We start from the raw sequence: 13876 nt of genomic DNA on the forward strand, positions 1-13876 counted from the left end.
GAGATTATGAACAGATAGTAAGCAAAAAAAAAAGAAGAAAAGTACGCGCGCGATGAGGATCGGAAGGTATCGATCATCCGAGCTTCTCGAAGTCAATGCGTTTGACGTCTAGAACAAGTGTGTTATATATAAATATAAACATTATAAATACATATTAAAATTTAGATTTATATATATATATATATATAAATATATATGTAAAAGAGAATGTTATATATAGAGAAAAACGGCAACAGGACGGGGCCTGCAGAGGCACAGAGAGAGAGATATCGATTATATTATTACAACACTTTCTTCACACACGAACGTTGCTATTAATATACTTTTATTGTATGATTATCGTTATATTATTATTGTCATTATAACATTATTATCTCTCGAGCGAGATCAAATAGGATCGACAATCTTATTATAACTGTCTGTCACTTTCGTTATCCGGATGAATATTGCGATTACGCCACCATCACGAGAAGCGTGACAAGTGATTAGCATACGCGAGAAAGGGATATAATTGTAATATCAATCGCTGTAATTAATTTCGGACGAGTGTGCGCGGAATTCCTCGAGATTTATCCTGCCGTGATGATGAATTATTACACGATCCACTTCGAGCTTAAATTGTCCATATACGAATGGCAGCCTCGCGGCTGCTTGTATGATTACAGCAGTTCTTCTCGATGCAATTATCGAATAAATCGGATCAGTAAAAAAAAAAAAAAAGCACCGTATCTTCTGATTAACGCATAGTCATCTGATATCACGAAAGCCAGTTGCATTACATTTTTGAGTGTTATTCGAGAATCGTCAACTGGCTTACTCAGATCAATTTCAATCAAAGTGATTCAGAATTCAAGGTAAACTTTTAGATGAAATTTTAATGTATTTTTTCCGATGTTGCGTAAAATGTCTTGTCTGAAATTTTCTGAATGTAATTGAGATGTTAGGAGTATGATTTGTTCCAACTGACACATATCGTGTATGCACAATCTAGAGTTACGTATTTGATGATTTTATCATCGAATCTTATTAACTGTCAATTCTCCCTGATAAGTTCTCATTACTCGCGACTGTAAGAAGCTGCGATTCTTTTTAAGGATTTTACACTATTTAGTTTTTTTATCTCATTTATATATAACTTAGTATTACTTTATGCGCCAATAAGTACTATAAGTATTTTCACTAGTATGACAGGTGACGATGGCGGCGACGACGACAATGATGCTGATTATAATTATCCTTATCCTTAGTATCGATTATTATATACGCATATATCATACTCCGTTGTGTATTGTCCAATAACATCCCGCATTATTTTGTAAAGAAGAATAAAAATATCTTGAGACACATAAAAAACGCAAAGGAGAAACAGCCCGATTCAATCTGCTCATTTCATCTGAGATTTTATTCCAGATTTTTTGTTCCAAGTTGAAAGTCGTCGCATCTCTCCCGAGGATATGTATATTCTGTCGAATTTACATAGTGACGTAATGAAGGGACACCGGCGACACGTATCTAATGAAACTCGACGAACGCAGCGGATATACACTAAATGGCGCATTCTGATTGCAATTGAAATAGACAATTTGTTCATTCAATCGTTGCGACTGTAGTTCCTCCTCCAGCGTTGCTGCTTGATTGTCAGACATTGTCGTGCTCTTCAAGATCGTCGCCGCTGGCGTGATCGCGCCGGAAGTGCCTGCGGGGAAAAGCCGACAATTATTTTCGATAATTCGCGACAATCTTGTTAATTGGCAAGACCAATTTACGAGATTATCAACAAGCGAGTTTGCGAACCGGTCGCGATTCGAAAAGGGCGACGTCAGACCTGGCTTTCGGCCTCGGAAAATATGACCTTCGGAAAAAGAGCGAAAAAGTCGATCGAGAAAAGTAAGAGAACTGATCTTAATTAAAGATATTCTCTATTATATGCAATTTAACTTTCTTTTAACGAAAAAAATAATTTTAATAAAATATCGCATATATAGAGTCTCGACCTGTCAAATTTTCAAATTAATCTAATCCTAATTATCCCAAACATGGGATAATCAAAATATTTATATAACAAACCGCATTGAACAATTAACGTTGACAATTACGTGAGAATTTGAACATTTTTGTCAAAAAATAATTCACGGTAATATATAATATCTAATAAAGTCGGAGAAGAGAGATTGAATAAGAAAAGTTACAATCTAGTGACCTTGAACGATCGATGACTCTGGTATGTCGGAAGGCTCGATCTCGTGGATTCCATGGGTGATGCGGAATATCGGCACCGCGTTTCCGCCCGGTGCCTGAGGTAACAGCACACGAGAGGAAATTAATGGAATCGCCGGGATGTTTGCGCCGCCGACAATTTCCTCCGTCGCTTTTCCGGAGGATTCCTGTTGACCATTTTTCAAAATATCGATGAGGAATTTCGGGACGGGAATATTTCGCGAAATTTTCAAACACTGGTAGCTTGGACATTCCATTAACTATCTCGTTCAAGAATTTACAAATTTTATATAAATAAACTGAATTCTTTTTATTAAATATTATTTAAAAATTTATAAGAGAAAATAAGATAGCTTTTTTAATCCAATGTCCATGAAGTATATTTAAAGAATTATTTTAAGAGAGAAGAGTTTTGAGGGAATGGAAAAGAGATTTTAGAAATTCTAAGACTCGAATAAATAATTTATACGCAAGGTGAGTCAAATATAAAAAATATTATCATTCTTACAAAAATTATTTTTTAAAGATTGCGGCAGAATTATTTTTTTATAATTAACATACCTCATGGATATTCTGCGAATTCTCGCTCGTCTTATCGACGCCGCTTCTGGAAGCAACCGCTTGCAGACTCTCGTCGTTATCCTTTTTCAGCTCGTCCTTCTTCGTGTTCTTGTTCTCTTCCTTCAGCGGAAGTTTGGCTTCCAATTGTTCTTGCGTTTTGCCGAGATTCGCGTTACCTTGATTACCCTCGAGTTTTCTTTCCTGCGCGTTCCCCTCTTGATTCATGTCAAGACTCTGAGCCTGTTCGTCCCTTCGCGTCGCCATTTCCACAGCCTGAAGATGCGCCGTGCGCGCGGCCATCACTTCCGGCGTGTCCTGGACCGGAAGCGGCGCCTGCGGAAGATTCGTGGCGAACACCCGGAACCCATTCTCGCCGTCGGCGACGTATTGCGCGGTCTGGATCACGCCGGTTTCATCGACGTAGCTGTAAGTGCCTCTGGTCGCGCCGTTGGACGTTCTGACCTCCGACCTGGCCGATCCTGGCGCGCTGTAGCCGAAACTGTACTGGCCCAGGCTGTCCTGATAGCCAAGGAACACCGACTTGGCAAAGCCGGAAGCAATCAAGCACTGAACAAGAAAAAGCTGAAAACGTGTGTCAGATCAGCCTATGATTATGATTTGCAGAGATTTGTATAACTTGCCGCGTTTGCCTGCGGTTTGTATGATATCTTATTTATCGCAAATTTGCGGGAGGTGTTAGGTGTTTAGAATTATGGATTAATATCATCCGGGATGATATTACAACGAGATGATTATCAGTTGTTTACTTCGAGAGCGGCGTGAATCGAATCCCCGTTGCGTCTGTCATAAATTTATTGTGCTCCAACATTTATGCCTAGATTTTTAAAATAAAAATTTTCTTCCCTCTTGCGTAATTTTTAACTCTGCCCGTATGTATTAGACTACCACTGTATTAATCATATAATAATCTAGCTATAAATAGAATATAGAATATAAAGCCTCTTGCTCACTGCTTTTATCAAACAGATTTCTCTAGTAAAATAAAAATTTTACGACACAAGGAGAGAGAAGCGAATCTCCTCCGCCGAATAATTTATATCACGAGCGATTTTTGTTAGAGATAATCCTGTAGTCGCGAAACCCACGTAAGACCACCAACGCGACGCGGATCTTAGAATCGATATCGGTTTTTCTACACACGGAATAGCCAGGACGAGCACTTACGGACGCGATCTTCATGGTGATCTTTACGTATTGACGACACGTCGATTGTGTATCCTCGATTCCGACATGCAGCCAGGACACCTTTATATACGCGATGGCGTGCGACCACGCCCTGAGGCAACGCGTGGTCCTCTTCCTCCTCTCGCGAAGAAAAACTCGTGAAGCCGACGAAGACCGCGAACGCGGCGAAAACTGGTCTCGTGAGTGTCTTCGAGGTCGCGATCATCGGAATCCGGCTTCGGGACAGAGATATGCCTGTTTTCCATCAGGCGCCTTTTTTCCGAGCCAGGATCCGCCTCGCTCTACGTCTCGCTACCGCCAAGGTCGCGCGTAATCTCGCGATCGTTATCGCGGGGGAAGGGAAGGGTACCGAGCGGAATCGCGAAGAGGAGGATTATTAGGGACGCTAATTTATCGCCCGTTTATATCCTCTCGATCGATTCGCTTAGGGGTGCGGAATCTCTCGACTGGTTCGCGAGAATCGGTTAAGTCTATAAGATCTTATGGAGACTGCGAAATGAGATGCGGAATATTTTATTACCGTCTCGCTATTTGAGTCGAGACAAATCGAATGCTTGAGCCACAAAATACATGCAGGAGATAAACGATTTATTTTATATTCATTGTAAGATAACAATTTTTCACAATATTTTATATGGTATAATGTTTCTGTTTTTGTAAATCTAGTAGAATGCGCATAGTGTCTTGGCTGAGAATAATTGTTCTACAAACAAAAGATAGATAAATATTCTATACTAATTCTATCGCATCTTTCGTTCTTTTGTCGAATAAAAGCATTTTTTACATTTGACATTTTATTATGTAATTTTTGTTTATATAAAACTTCTTCTTTTGTCTTCAAGTGTTATGTGCGATTATGTGTTAAAAGAGATCAGCAGAATTTATATTAATACATTAATTCATCTTTAATTATATATAGTCAATAATAGTTGCCTTTTACAATGATTTTATAATTTTTCGTTATATAATCTCATATATTTCTTTTTTTAGTATAAATTATGAAGACCAAACCTTGCTGTAATTGTATCATATATTAAATAAAATGCCCCACAATAGATCGCCTCGTAAACAATGATGCAACAAGAAAGAGATAGAAGAGAGTAACCGCCTATGCATAATCCATTACTATCTGACATGCAATTATTCAACACCTAAGCTAAGAAACATGTCTTTTCCAAAAGGGTGCTTCGGGTAAATCCCTTCTTTTAGTAAATCAATCTGCCGTAAGCGAGAGCTGGACCTGCGATCGCCAGAGCGTCCACGGATCTCGCGTTGTTCGCCGGATTCTGATCGTCACGAGCCACCACCGTTTCCGGCACGTTGTCCAGGGGCCTGCCGTCGAGACCGACGGGCACCAGAGCGACGACACCGTTGCCGAGCACCAACGGGACCACGGAACCGTCGCGGAGTCGCGCGAGAACGTCGCCTTCCAGGTTGATCTTCTCGTTGACACGCGTGACTTTCGGTGTATTCAGAATTGTTTCGGTGAGGGTCACATCGTCGTTGGTTTCCGACAAATTCGTTGCGCTACCGGATCTCGCAGCCTCGTTCGCTAGATTGATCTTCTCTTTGACGTGCGCGGCCGCGTGGGCCGCTTTAGCTGCCGCGACTTCCGGCGTGTCCACGACCCTACCGTCGACGCCGAGAGGCGCGCCGTCGTTGACGAATCGGGATGACGATTCTTGTTCTCGTGGCCCAATTGAAGCCCCAGCTTCGTTTGCCGAATTCGTCCTTCTCTCGTCGAGATGCGCGATCGGGTCTTTAGGCCTGTCCAGAGTCTGTCCGCGGTTGGTACCAACGGGTGTCAAGGGTGTCACGTACGTCAACGGTACGGACAGAAGAGCGGGCTTAGCCGAAATCAGACTGATCAGGCCCATCATCACGATCGCGAAGCGTCTCATCTCTCTTTGTCGGGATATCCAGAACACAGGAAGTGACGGTCTTGTTCAACGCAATCGACGACGAGGACAGTGCAATGTCACGTAGGATGCACTCGATGCACGCTGGCGCGGTCGCTTTTATAGCCCTTCTAGATCACGTAATAGGACGATCGATAGGGACGATCGCGGGACGGCGCGAAGGGAGGAGACCTAGAATCATCCGAGAAACGGAAAGTGGTGCATGCGGTGATCGGCCACTTCCGTTTCGCTGGAGCAAGGTAAGCCTGTAAAGCGAGAGCTTACGGCGGGATGGCGGGAGACGACGGCGGGATGAAACGGAGAGGGATTTTCTTTCTTACGAGGTCGGGAAGACACACGATCCCGTTCCCATTTCTCCGCCAGATCGGCCGCGATCTACAAGGTCGCGCTTACGACGTAAAGGCTGCGTCGCGATCGCGTAATCAATGCTAGGAGCGGGCTTATTGTTGTTTTTGCTCGATTAGGTAAGGATGCCTTTCTATCTGCCTGCCTGCCTACCTGTCTGCTTGCCTGTTTACCGTATTACTTAATCCTTGATTAGACCGATGTGAAAACGAATTCGTCAATCTTTTTGCACTTGTTGCTTTTTACAAATTTTTATAATTAATCTAGTATATTTACAGATTTTTCCGAATAAATATAAAAAGTAAAATTAAAGCGTATAATAATTTATGGTGTTCATTTTTTACTAATAAACAAAATTTATCTTATATATGTAAAAATTGGATTGATTTATAATTTATTAATAATTAGTTACATTTAAATAATTTCTCTCTTTAGGAAAGAAGATAAATTTTTAAAATAATTTATATACTTATACATATAACATATTTTATAATAAACGTTGATTTTGAAACACTTTTTGAGCTGAGAATGATTATATGATTGCTACACATTTTTGAAAGTTTTGATGCAGAATTTAATTGTGGTGAAACTTTGTTTATCGCTGATATTTCACTTAACGATATAAATCTCTTAAATAAGCAGTCCTTTCTTCATCAAATAGTTATCAAATAGTTGTAAGTTGTCCAAAAGACAAAGAATTATATATTTACATCAATGATCAAATTCAAAATGTATAAGGAAATCATGGACAAATAAGCGACGTCAAAAAAGCGAGCACGACGAATCGATCATTTCTACGCAGATTCGATTGATCTAGTTGGAAGGAGGAGGGACGACCAATTTAGGTGAACGTCGTGAGGGTCGTGAGTGCCGACAGAGGTGACGCTAATCGCGATCACATGAATGAAAGCGAGACGACGATGGGCGTCAATGTCAGATGTGTATACCGATTGGTATACGTGGCGATGGACATATCCTGGTAACATGAAGCGTTCGGCACAAAGCCTCTTTTTCCGACGGGGTATATATAAAGCGGCATTGGGGTGTAGGACATATTATCCGAGCACCTTGGCGAGTACTGATCATCGGTAGCGCTAAAAAGGAGCTAAGCGATTCCATTCAACATGAAGGTTTTCGTGAGTATAAATTAAAAATTTTAGTTCTGAAAATATTATATTATATAATTAATATTACGGTATATTTTCTTAATTTTATATTGTTGCGTTTGCGATAAAATTAAAGAAACGACAGATGAAGACTGATATTCCTTTAATTGTATCTACTGTGTATTAGCTTTTATTTAAAATGCTTGGATTACGTGAATAGATTATATTTTTTTTTTTGTAATAAACTAAACATACATTAAACAACTCTAAATTAACATATATTAATTAATTTTTTAATGCATACAGTATATTTGTGTTAAGATTAAACAGTAATTAAACAGTTCTTTTCTCAGAACTTGCTTAAGTAAATACAGAAGATATGAAATAAAGTATAAAACTTCCTGTAAAAAAATAGAGAGTATTAATATACAAAAAATAAATCTCTCTCTCTCTCCCATGATACATTTTTCAGATCGTTCTTTCCGCTGTTCTGGCTTGCGCCTTCGCTCGTCCATCACTGATTTACGCCAAGCTAACACCCGGGGCACCGATCGGTCTAGACGGCCGGGTAGTGGACACAGCGGAAGTAGCGTTGGCCAAGGCCGAGCACGCGGCCGCTCACATCAACGAGAAGATCAATCTGGCCCAGGAAGCCGTCAGATCGGCCGACGTGCTCACTTACGTCGCGCCGGCGAACGTGGCCGTGATCGGCGGGGCCCAGCTGGTGGAACCGGTCGCGGTGGCGACGAAGCTGGTGCCCGGGGCACCGATCGGGCTCGACGGGCGCGTCGTGGACACGCCGGAAGTCGCCCTCGCCAAGGCGGAACACGCAGCGGCGCACATCAACGAGAAATTCAGCCACGAGGCCGCGAGATCGGCCGTTTACGAACAACCGCTCGTCTTCCTGGGTCACGGTGCGCCGATCGCTCGTCTCTATATCCATTGAATTAAACTTGTTATAAAAAACACACAATAACGTTGGGATGTAAATAAATTTGGATTACCTTGGCATGGCGTAATTCTGCGAGTATTTCTTTTCAATTATCACTCTCCTTTTGTACGTTACAAAATTACAGCTAGAATTTTTGAAGATGTCCTTGTGAGACTTGCTCCGACTCATACAAAGTTCTGAATTAATAAATATATTTTGCAAAATATTCCAATACATTTTTTATAATATCGCTAATTGTAAAGCAAATATTTCATTTCCGAAGTTTGCGTAAAAACTTGCAAAGATGCAATAACTAGCGATAAATGCTATGCAACTGCATTCTAACAAGCGTATCTTATGCAGAGAATAATAAAAGATTAATAAAGAATATTTTATTATAATACCATATAAATTATAAATTTCTCTCTAAAATTTAGAACTCTTTACATATTTATTTCATAAACAATCATGCTTTTCTCTTTATCGAATTACATAACGAAACTATTCGTATAATAGTCTGGTGTCGTCACACGAAGAATACATACCTAATTAGACATTTAAATATTTATTATGAAAAGAGAGCAAATTTTTTTTTATACACCATGATATTGTAAATGTTTGCATGAAACTTATGCGGAGCTGTCAAAGTGATAAAGTAATGCCATTAATGAGACGATGACTTCTTGATCTCAGGAAAGATCGACCGTTTGCACCACAATGAAACGTCGCAATCCCATTCATGAGATGCAATAATTTAGAAATATGCCTTTTACAAATTTAGCAAGTGAACTCATTGTCTGTGAAAATTATTATTAACGCGCTCGCTATTTTTATAAACTTTTTATTTATGCTCATCAATCTCTCGATATTTATATCTATCGCTATTGTAATAGCGAACGCTTCTTGTAACCGCTTATGTTGCCGAGCATATGTAATCTCGCTAACAATAATGACATAATCATTGAAAGACGATGACGATAATAGACTTGTTGCGCACGATTTTCGGCCATTTCTCGAATGACTGATTTTTTAGGTCACCCCATAAGCGCTACATGGTCTATGTAACATTGACAGGCAGCTCCTTCGCATGTAATCAATTAGTTTTTCGCGAGGATTATCGAAAAAAAATACCGGCCGCTTTGCTTTCTCGTGTTACACACACGTCATTTTCTTTTTCTTACTTAATGATTACGCGACATTCGCGTTTCACCGAATCGCACAATGTGAAATCTGCCCAATCTAGCAAAAATATTTTATCCGCTTTGCGGTAAGATTTGCGCCGCGATGACTATCCCGCGCAATAATAGTCACACTGTCACTTTCGTAACATCAATATTTCTCGCTCGTCGAACGAACGACTCAGGGGTGGTCGCAACAAATCATTCGTCGATCCAATCGAGCGCGGCAATGCAGATTGATAAGCCGTGTGATAGTGAAGTAACGACGGGTGTTAATGAGCGAAACGGCGAGGAAAGGCGCGGCCCCTCCTACGATGACAGTAACGCGTCACCTTGCTTGTTCGCATTTACCGGTGCACTTTGCAATGTACAATAAGTTTTTATATCGAGCGATGTCAAAGGTGTTTGCGCGACACACCTCTTGCATACATCGTGCTCGGATCTATTCAATACATATTCGATGTATAAAACACACGCCTTTATAGAGAGATATTAAAATTATCTCTGGGTTCACCTTCTGAGAAATCTATTACATTATATAAAAATTAAATAAAAATTTCTATATAATTATATAATAGAATAGAATTTTAATTTAAGAATAGAATATAAAATTCTATAATTTAATTATAGCATTATAACTATAGAAATATTATAAACTAAAATTAGAATATTTTGACTTAAGAGATTATAATTAATAAAAAATGTTTGAAATATTTATACGACGAATATGTTTGAAGACATCTTATATAAAATTATTGCAGAGATCCGTATACGCCTTAAATGTACTACAGCAATGCGTTTTGTATCACGGGAATGCATTCTCGATGCACTTCGTCCTTCGACTTTGAGTCCTTCGAGTCGTTTGTTCAGGGCTGGTAAGTCGTTTAGCGTTCAAACACGCCTTCGTTGTTTCTCAACATCGCATGGTCCATTCTATCAGCGGACGCGATTTAATCAGACTCATTCGAAGCGGAGTGAAAAATAGAGGTTCTTTGGTTCAATAACGCGATAAGGATAATGAAACATTGAATTAATATATGCGTTATTAAATTCCTGCCGCAGAATTTTGATCGACGCGAAAAAAGAAGAAATATCGTAAAAGGAAACTCGTGTAATCGAGATATTTTTCGACGTTAATTCCGTGAATGAAAATTCCCGATCTGTCGCGCGCACGCGAGAGAGATCGATTGCAATTTAAGTCTGTCAATCAAAATGCAATCGAGTGCACCATTAGCTACCGCGATACGTTTCCGATTACAAGTGCAGGAACCCCGTTCAAATGTCAAGGTCACCGATGGCGAAAGAGAGAAAGAGAGAAACGAGAGAAGGAGACAGCCTTTCCTTTTCCGATCCCCCGAGCAAACATCCCGGGTTAGCCGATCACCTCTTTGGCTCCCTCCAGGTCGCTGGTAATCGGTCCACGTGGGAGGGGACGGACGAACGCGACTATATATAAATGGTACCGACTGGCCGTTCTCCAGAAACATAAAACGCCGAACCGACGTCCGGCCCGGGTCCCTCAGTCCTGGGAGCGAATACTGACAGAGCAGCAGCGCTCTTTTTTTATCAGGAAGAAGGCGTGGGAGCCCAGCGAAGGATATAAGCCCCTGGACCATCATGAGAGGCCTGGTAAGTGATCCCGGGATAAAGGAAAGTGAAAGGTTGATCGAAAGTAATCGCGAGAAATGTCGATCGCGCAACTCAATGATTCGATAAGCAACAATGGTTCAACAATTGATTGTGCGTAAACGTTGAAAATTGGCGATTATTAAAATGAATCTAGGAATTTTTAAATAAAAAAAAATAGCTAGAAAGGTAATTGTACATAAAAAATAAAAATACACATTTTTTCACACGAAGCAAGTATCGCGGCATCTTTCTCAATCTTCTCTCTCCTAGATTTTCCTGCTCGCCACAGCGGTGACCTGTAGAGCCGCGTACGTCGGTCCATCCCCGTACGGGAGTCCCTTGGTCCACCCCCAGTCCCAGCAGATCGCCCCGAGCTTCGCGCCACCGGCTCCGGTCGGCGAGGACGGAAACGTCATCGACACGCCGGAAGTGGCACAGGCGAAGGCCGCGCACTTTGCCGAATTCGCGAGGGCCGCCGCCCGCGCGGTCCAGGACGAGAAGAATCAGCAACAGCCGTCCGGTTACAATCCGCACGTCTCGTCTCCGACTTACAGCTACCCAGCGGCCGTTCAACCTACGGCAGTGCCCTATCAGAGACAGGCCGGCGATTATCAGCGACCTACTCCGATCTATCAGACGGTGAATCATGTGCCGGCGCCGCCAGTCTACGCGCCGGTCAGCTATCAGCATCTCCAGCAATACGACGCTCGGGCAAATTTCGTGGACCAGAAGGGTTACGCGCTACCCGCCAAGACCACTACCTTCGTGCCGGCGCCGTTAGCCGAGGACGGGACGGTCGTAGACACACCGGAAGTGGCAGCCCTGAAGGCTGCCAGACTGGCCGAGCTCGCCGAGGCCGAGGCTCGGGCCTACAAGCACGCGAGCGCTCATCCGAACGAGGACCAGGGTCAAGGTGAGCCGAGGGAGAACTGATGATTTGTTGCGTGGGCTGCGTAAGACGCGTAGGGCGTGGATAAAATCCGCTCTCGCATCGGCTTAACAAGATCTCGAAATTTAATAGCTCGGCAGAGAATCTCTCGGCAAAAACAGATTAAATTGAAAAGTTTCAGACACTGCCTTAACGTGGAAATATAATAAATCGATAGAAATAATGTAATAAATTCTTATAATATTAAAGACTAATTCTGTTCTATAAAGGCTTAATTAGTTTTGTTGATTATATATTCTCACGTTCTGTCTTGTTCCTTTAAATCGCCAAGTATTTTCTACAACGTTTCATTATGTATGATTTTAGCTTATTCTGGATCGCCGGCCGGTCCCGCTCCCGTCAACTACAATTCTAATCTAGGACATTACGGTGCTTCCCAACAATTTTCAGGATCCTCGTATCCTGGAACTCAGCCTTACGCCACGCAACAAGCGTACAATCCGTCGTCGGGTTACCAGCCTCAGCGTTATCAGTCCCAGCGTCTGATAGGAACCTACTGATCTTGGCGCGAATCTGTACATACTCTAGATTAATAAATTGTTTTCCTCTTCTCTCTATGGACTTTTATTTTAGATTCACCTTTTTAATCACTTTTTTCTTACGATATGTTCATTGCAAATACTTGTATTGTGCCTTTTCTTCAAACACCCGATAATTGTGATATATAAAGACTGCTGAATAAAGATTTGATGGAAGGATGAACCTGAACATTTGTCTCCTCATCTTCCCTTATCTTTCTTTTTAATATAAAATGATTTTTATTTGAAGGGATTTGAAACAAATACTTAGTTAAATTATATTAAATTTTATATCTGGTCTTTGTAAATTGATGAGCGGTATAAATCTTAATTATTATTACAAAGAATATTTCATAATTTATACATCGTTAATTAAACACAATAATACAATAACTAACATTTCAAATTCAAATTGTCTATTGTGCATCGAATGCATACAAATATTCGATTAACTAATTTCTACAAATTTAAAGCGTACATTCAAAAAAGTGGTATTGCAACTACAGCAAAAATTTTCTGGGTGCGCAAAATTAACCGAGGTACATAAATGATTAGCAAATACTGTGATATCGCATATGTTTCGCATTTAATCAATCTAAGTGACAGAGACAGAATTTATATCTGAACTGTTTGTGAAATTTAGAAAGAATGTTTTTCTGTGGCGCCTATCCATGTTAAGGCCAATCATACTCGTTATAAAGTTTGGCTGTGGTACACAGAAAAAATTAGCCGCAAGAAACAAATGAATATATAATCCTCACATATAACATATTTGTATAATGCGCCCAATCTATCTAGCTCTTTTAAACAATTTCTCTCAATTTTTCAATGCTGCAGTTATAATTGGCAGTTATATTTCTCACAAAGATCGTTCTAGCTGTAGTATCGAAACTCATATTTATCCAATGCAGTGATTAACATTTGGCAATGGGACCTAAATTTTCTAGAAGATATTATTAGAATATTGCTGCTATAAATTCTATAAAGGAGCAGACAATATTCTAACAGATACAAAAAATAGCGATAAATTCTTGTTGTGTCACCTAGAAATCTACCTATATCAGCAAGACATTTTTTTGAGTGTAGTTTTATTAGTTTTCTTTGTAATTAATGGTAACATTGAAAGATAGAGAGAAAGATTAATATTGAGAGAAAGATTAATATTTTGAGAGATTGAAATGTAAATAAATGAGATCAACTTAAGATTCTTTTCTCATCGACACGCGCGGAGAAAAGAACTCGCGAAACGCGGGATCTCTCGTGAAAGAAATCGCGGCTCACGTGATGCAATTCTTATGTCTTAATCGAGATAGAAAT

The 13876-nt window shown here is 40.5% G+C and overlaps 3 protein-coding genes and 1 pseudogene across 3 annotated transcripts; 2 read left to right on the forward strand and 2 right to left on the reverse strand.

Moving 5' to 3' along the window:
- Positions 1-312: 312 nt before the first annotated feature.
- LOC115245528 lies at positions 313-4031 on the reverse strand (annotated as a pseudogene).
- Positions 4032-4551: 520 nt separating this feature from the next.
- Positions 4552-5987, reverse strand: LOC115245561. The gene has a single exon (XM_029823938.1). The coding sequence runs from the start codon at positions 5883-5885 to the stop codon at positions 5190-5192; it is 696 nt and encodes a 231-aa protein (XP_029679798.1). The 5' UTR covers positions 5886-5987; the 3' UTR covers positions 4552-5189.
- Positions 5988-7284: 1297 nt separating this feature from the next.
- LOC115245562 (cuticle protein 18.7-like) lies at positions 7285-8369 on the forward strand. Its single transcript, XM_029823939.1, has 2 exons — positions 7285-7384; positions 7827-8369. Exons 1-2 carry the CDS (start codon positions 7373-7375, stop codon positions 8298-8300), a joined length of 486 nt encoding a protein of 161 aa, XP_029679799.1. The 5' UTR covers positions 7285-7372; the 3' UTR covers positions 8301-8369.
- Positions 8370-10948: 2579 nt separating this feature from the next.
- LOC115245560 (pupal cuticle protein-like) lies at positions 10949-12734 on the forward strand. Its single transcript, XM_029823937.1, has 3 exons — positions 10949-11092; positions 11363-12005; positions 12348-12734. Exons 1-3 carry the CDS (start codon positions 11081-11083, stop codon positions 12539-12541), a joined length of 849 nt encoding a protein of 282 aa, XP_029679797.1. The 5' UTR covers positions 10949-11080; the 3' UTR covers positions 12542-12734.
- Positions 12735-13876: the final 1142 nt, after the last annotated feature.

This window comes from Formica exsecta, unplaced genomic scaffold (genome assembly GCF_003651465.1).
Source record: "Formica exsecta isolate Colony F162 unplaced genomic scaffold, ASM365146v1 scaffold122, whole genome shotgun sequence".
Lineage (NCBI taxonomy): Eukaryota > Metazoa > Arthropoda > Insecta > Hymenoptera > Formicidae > Formica > Formica exsecta.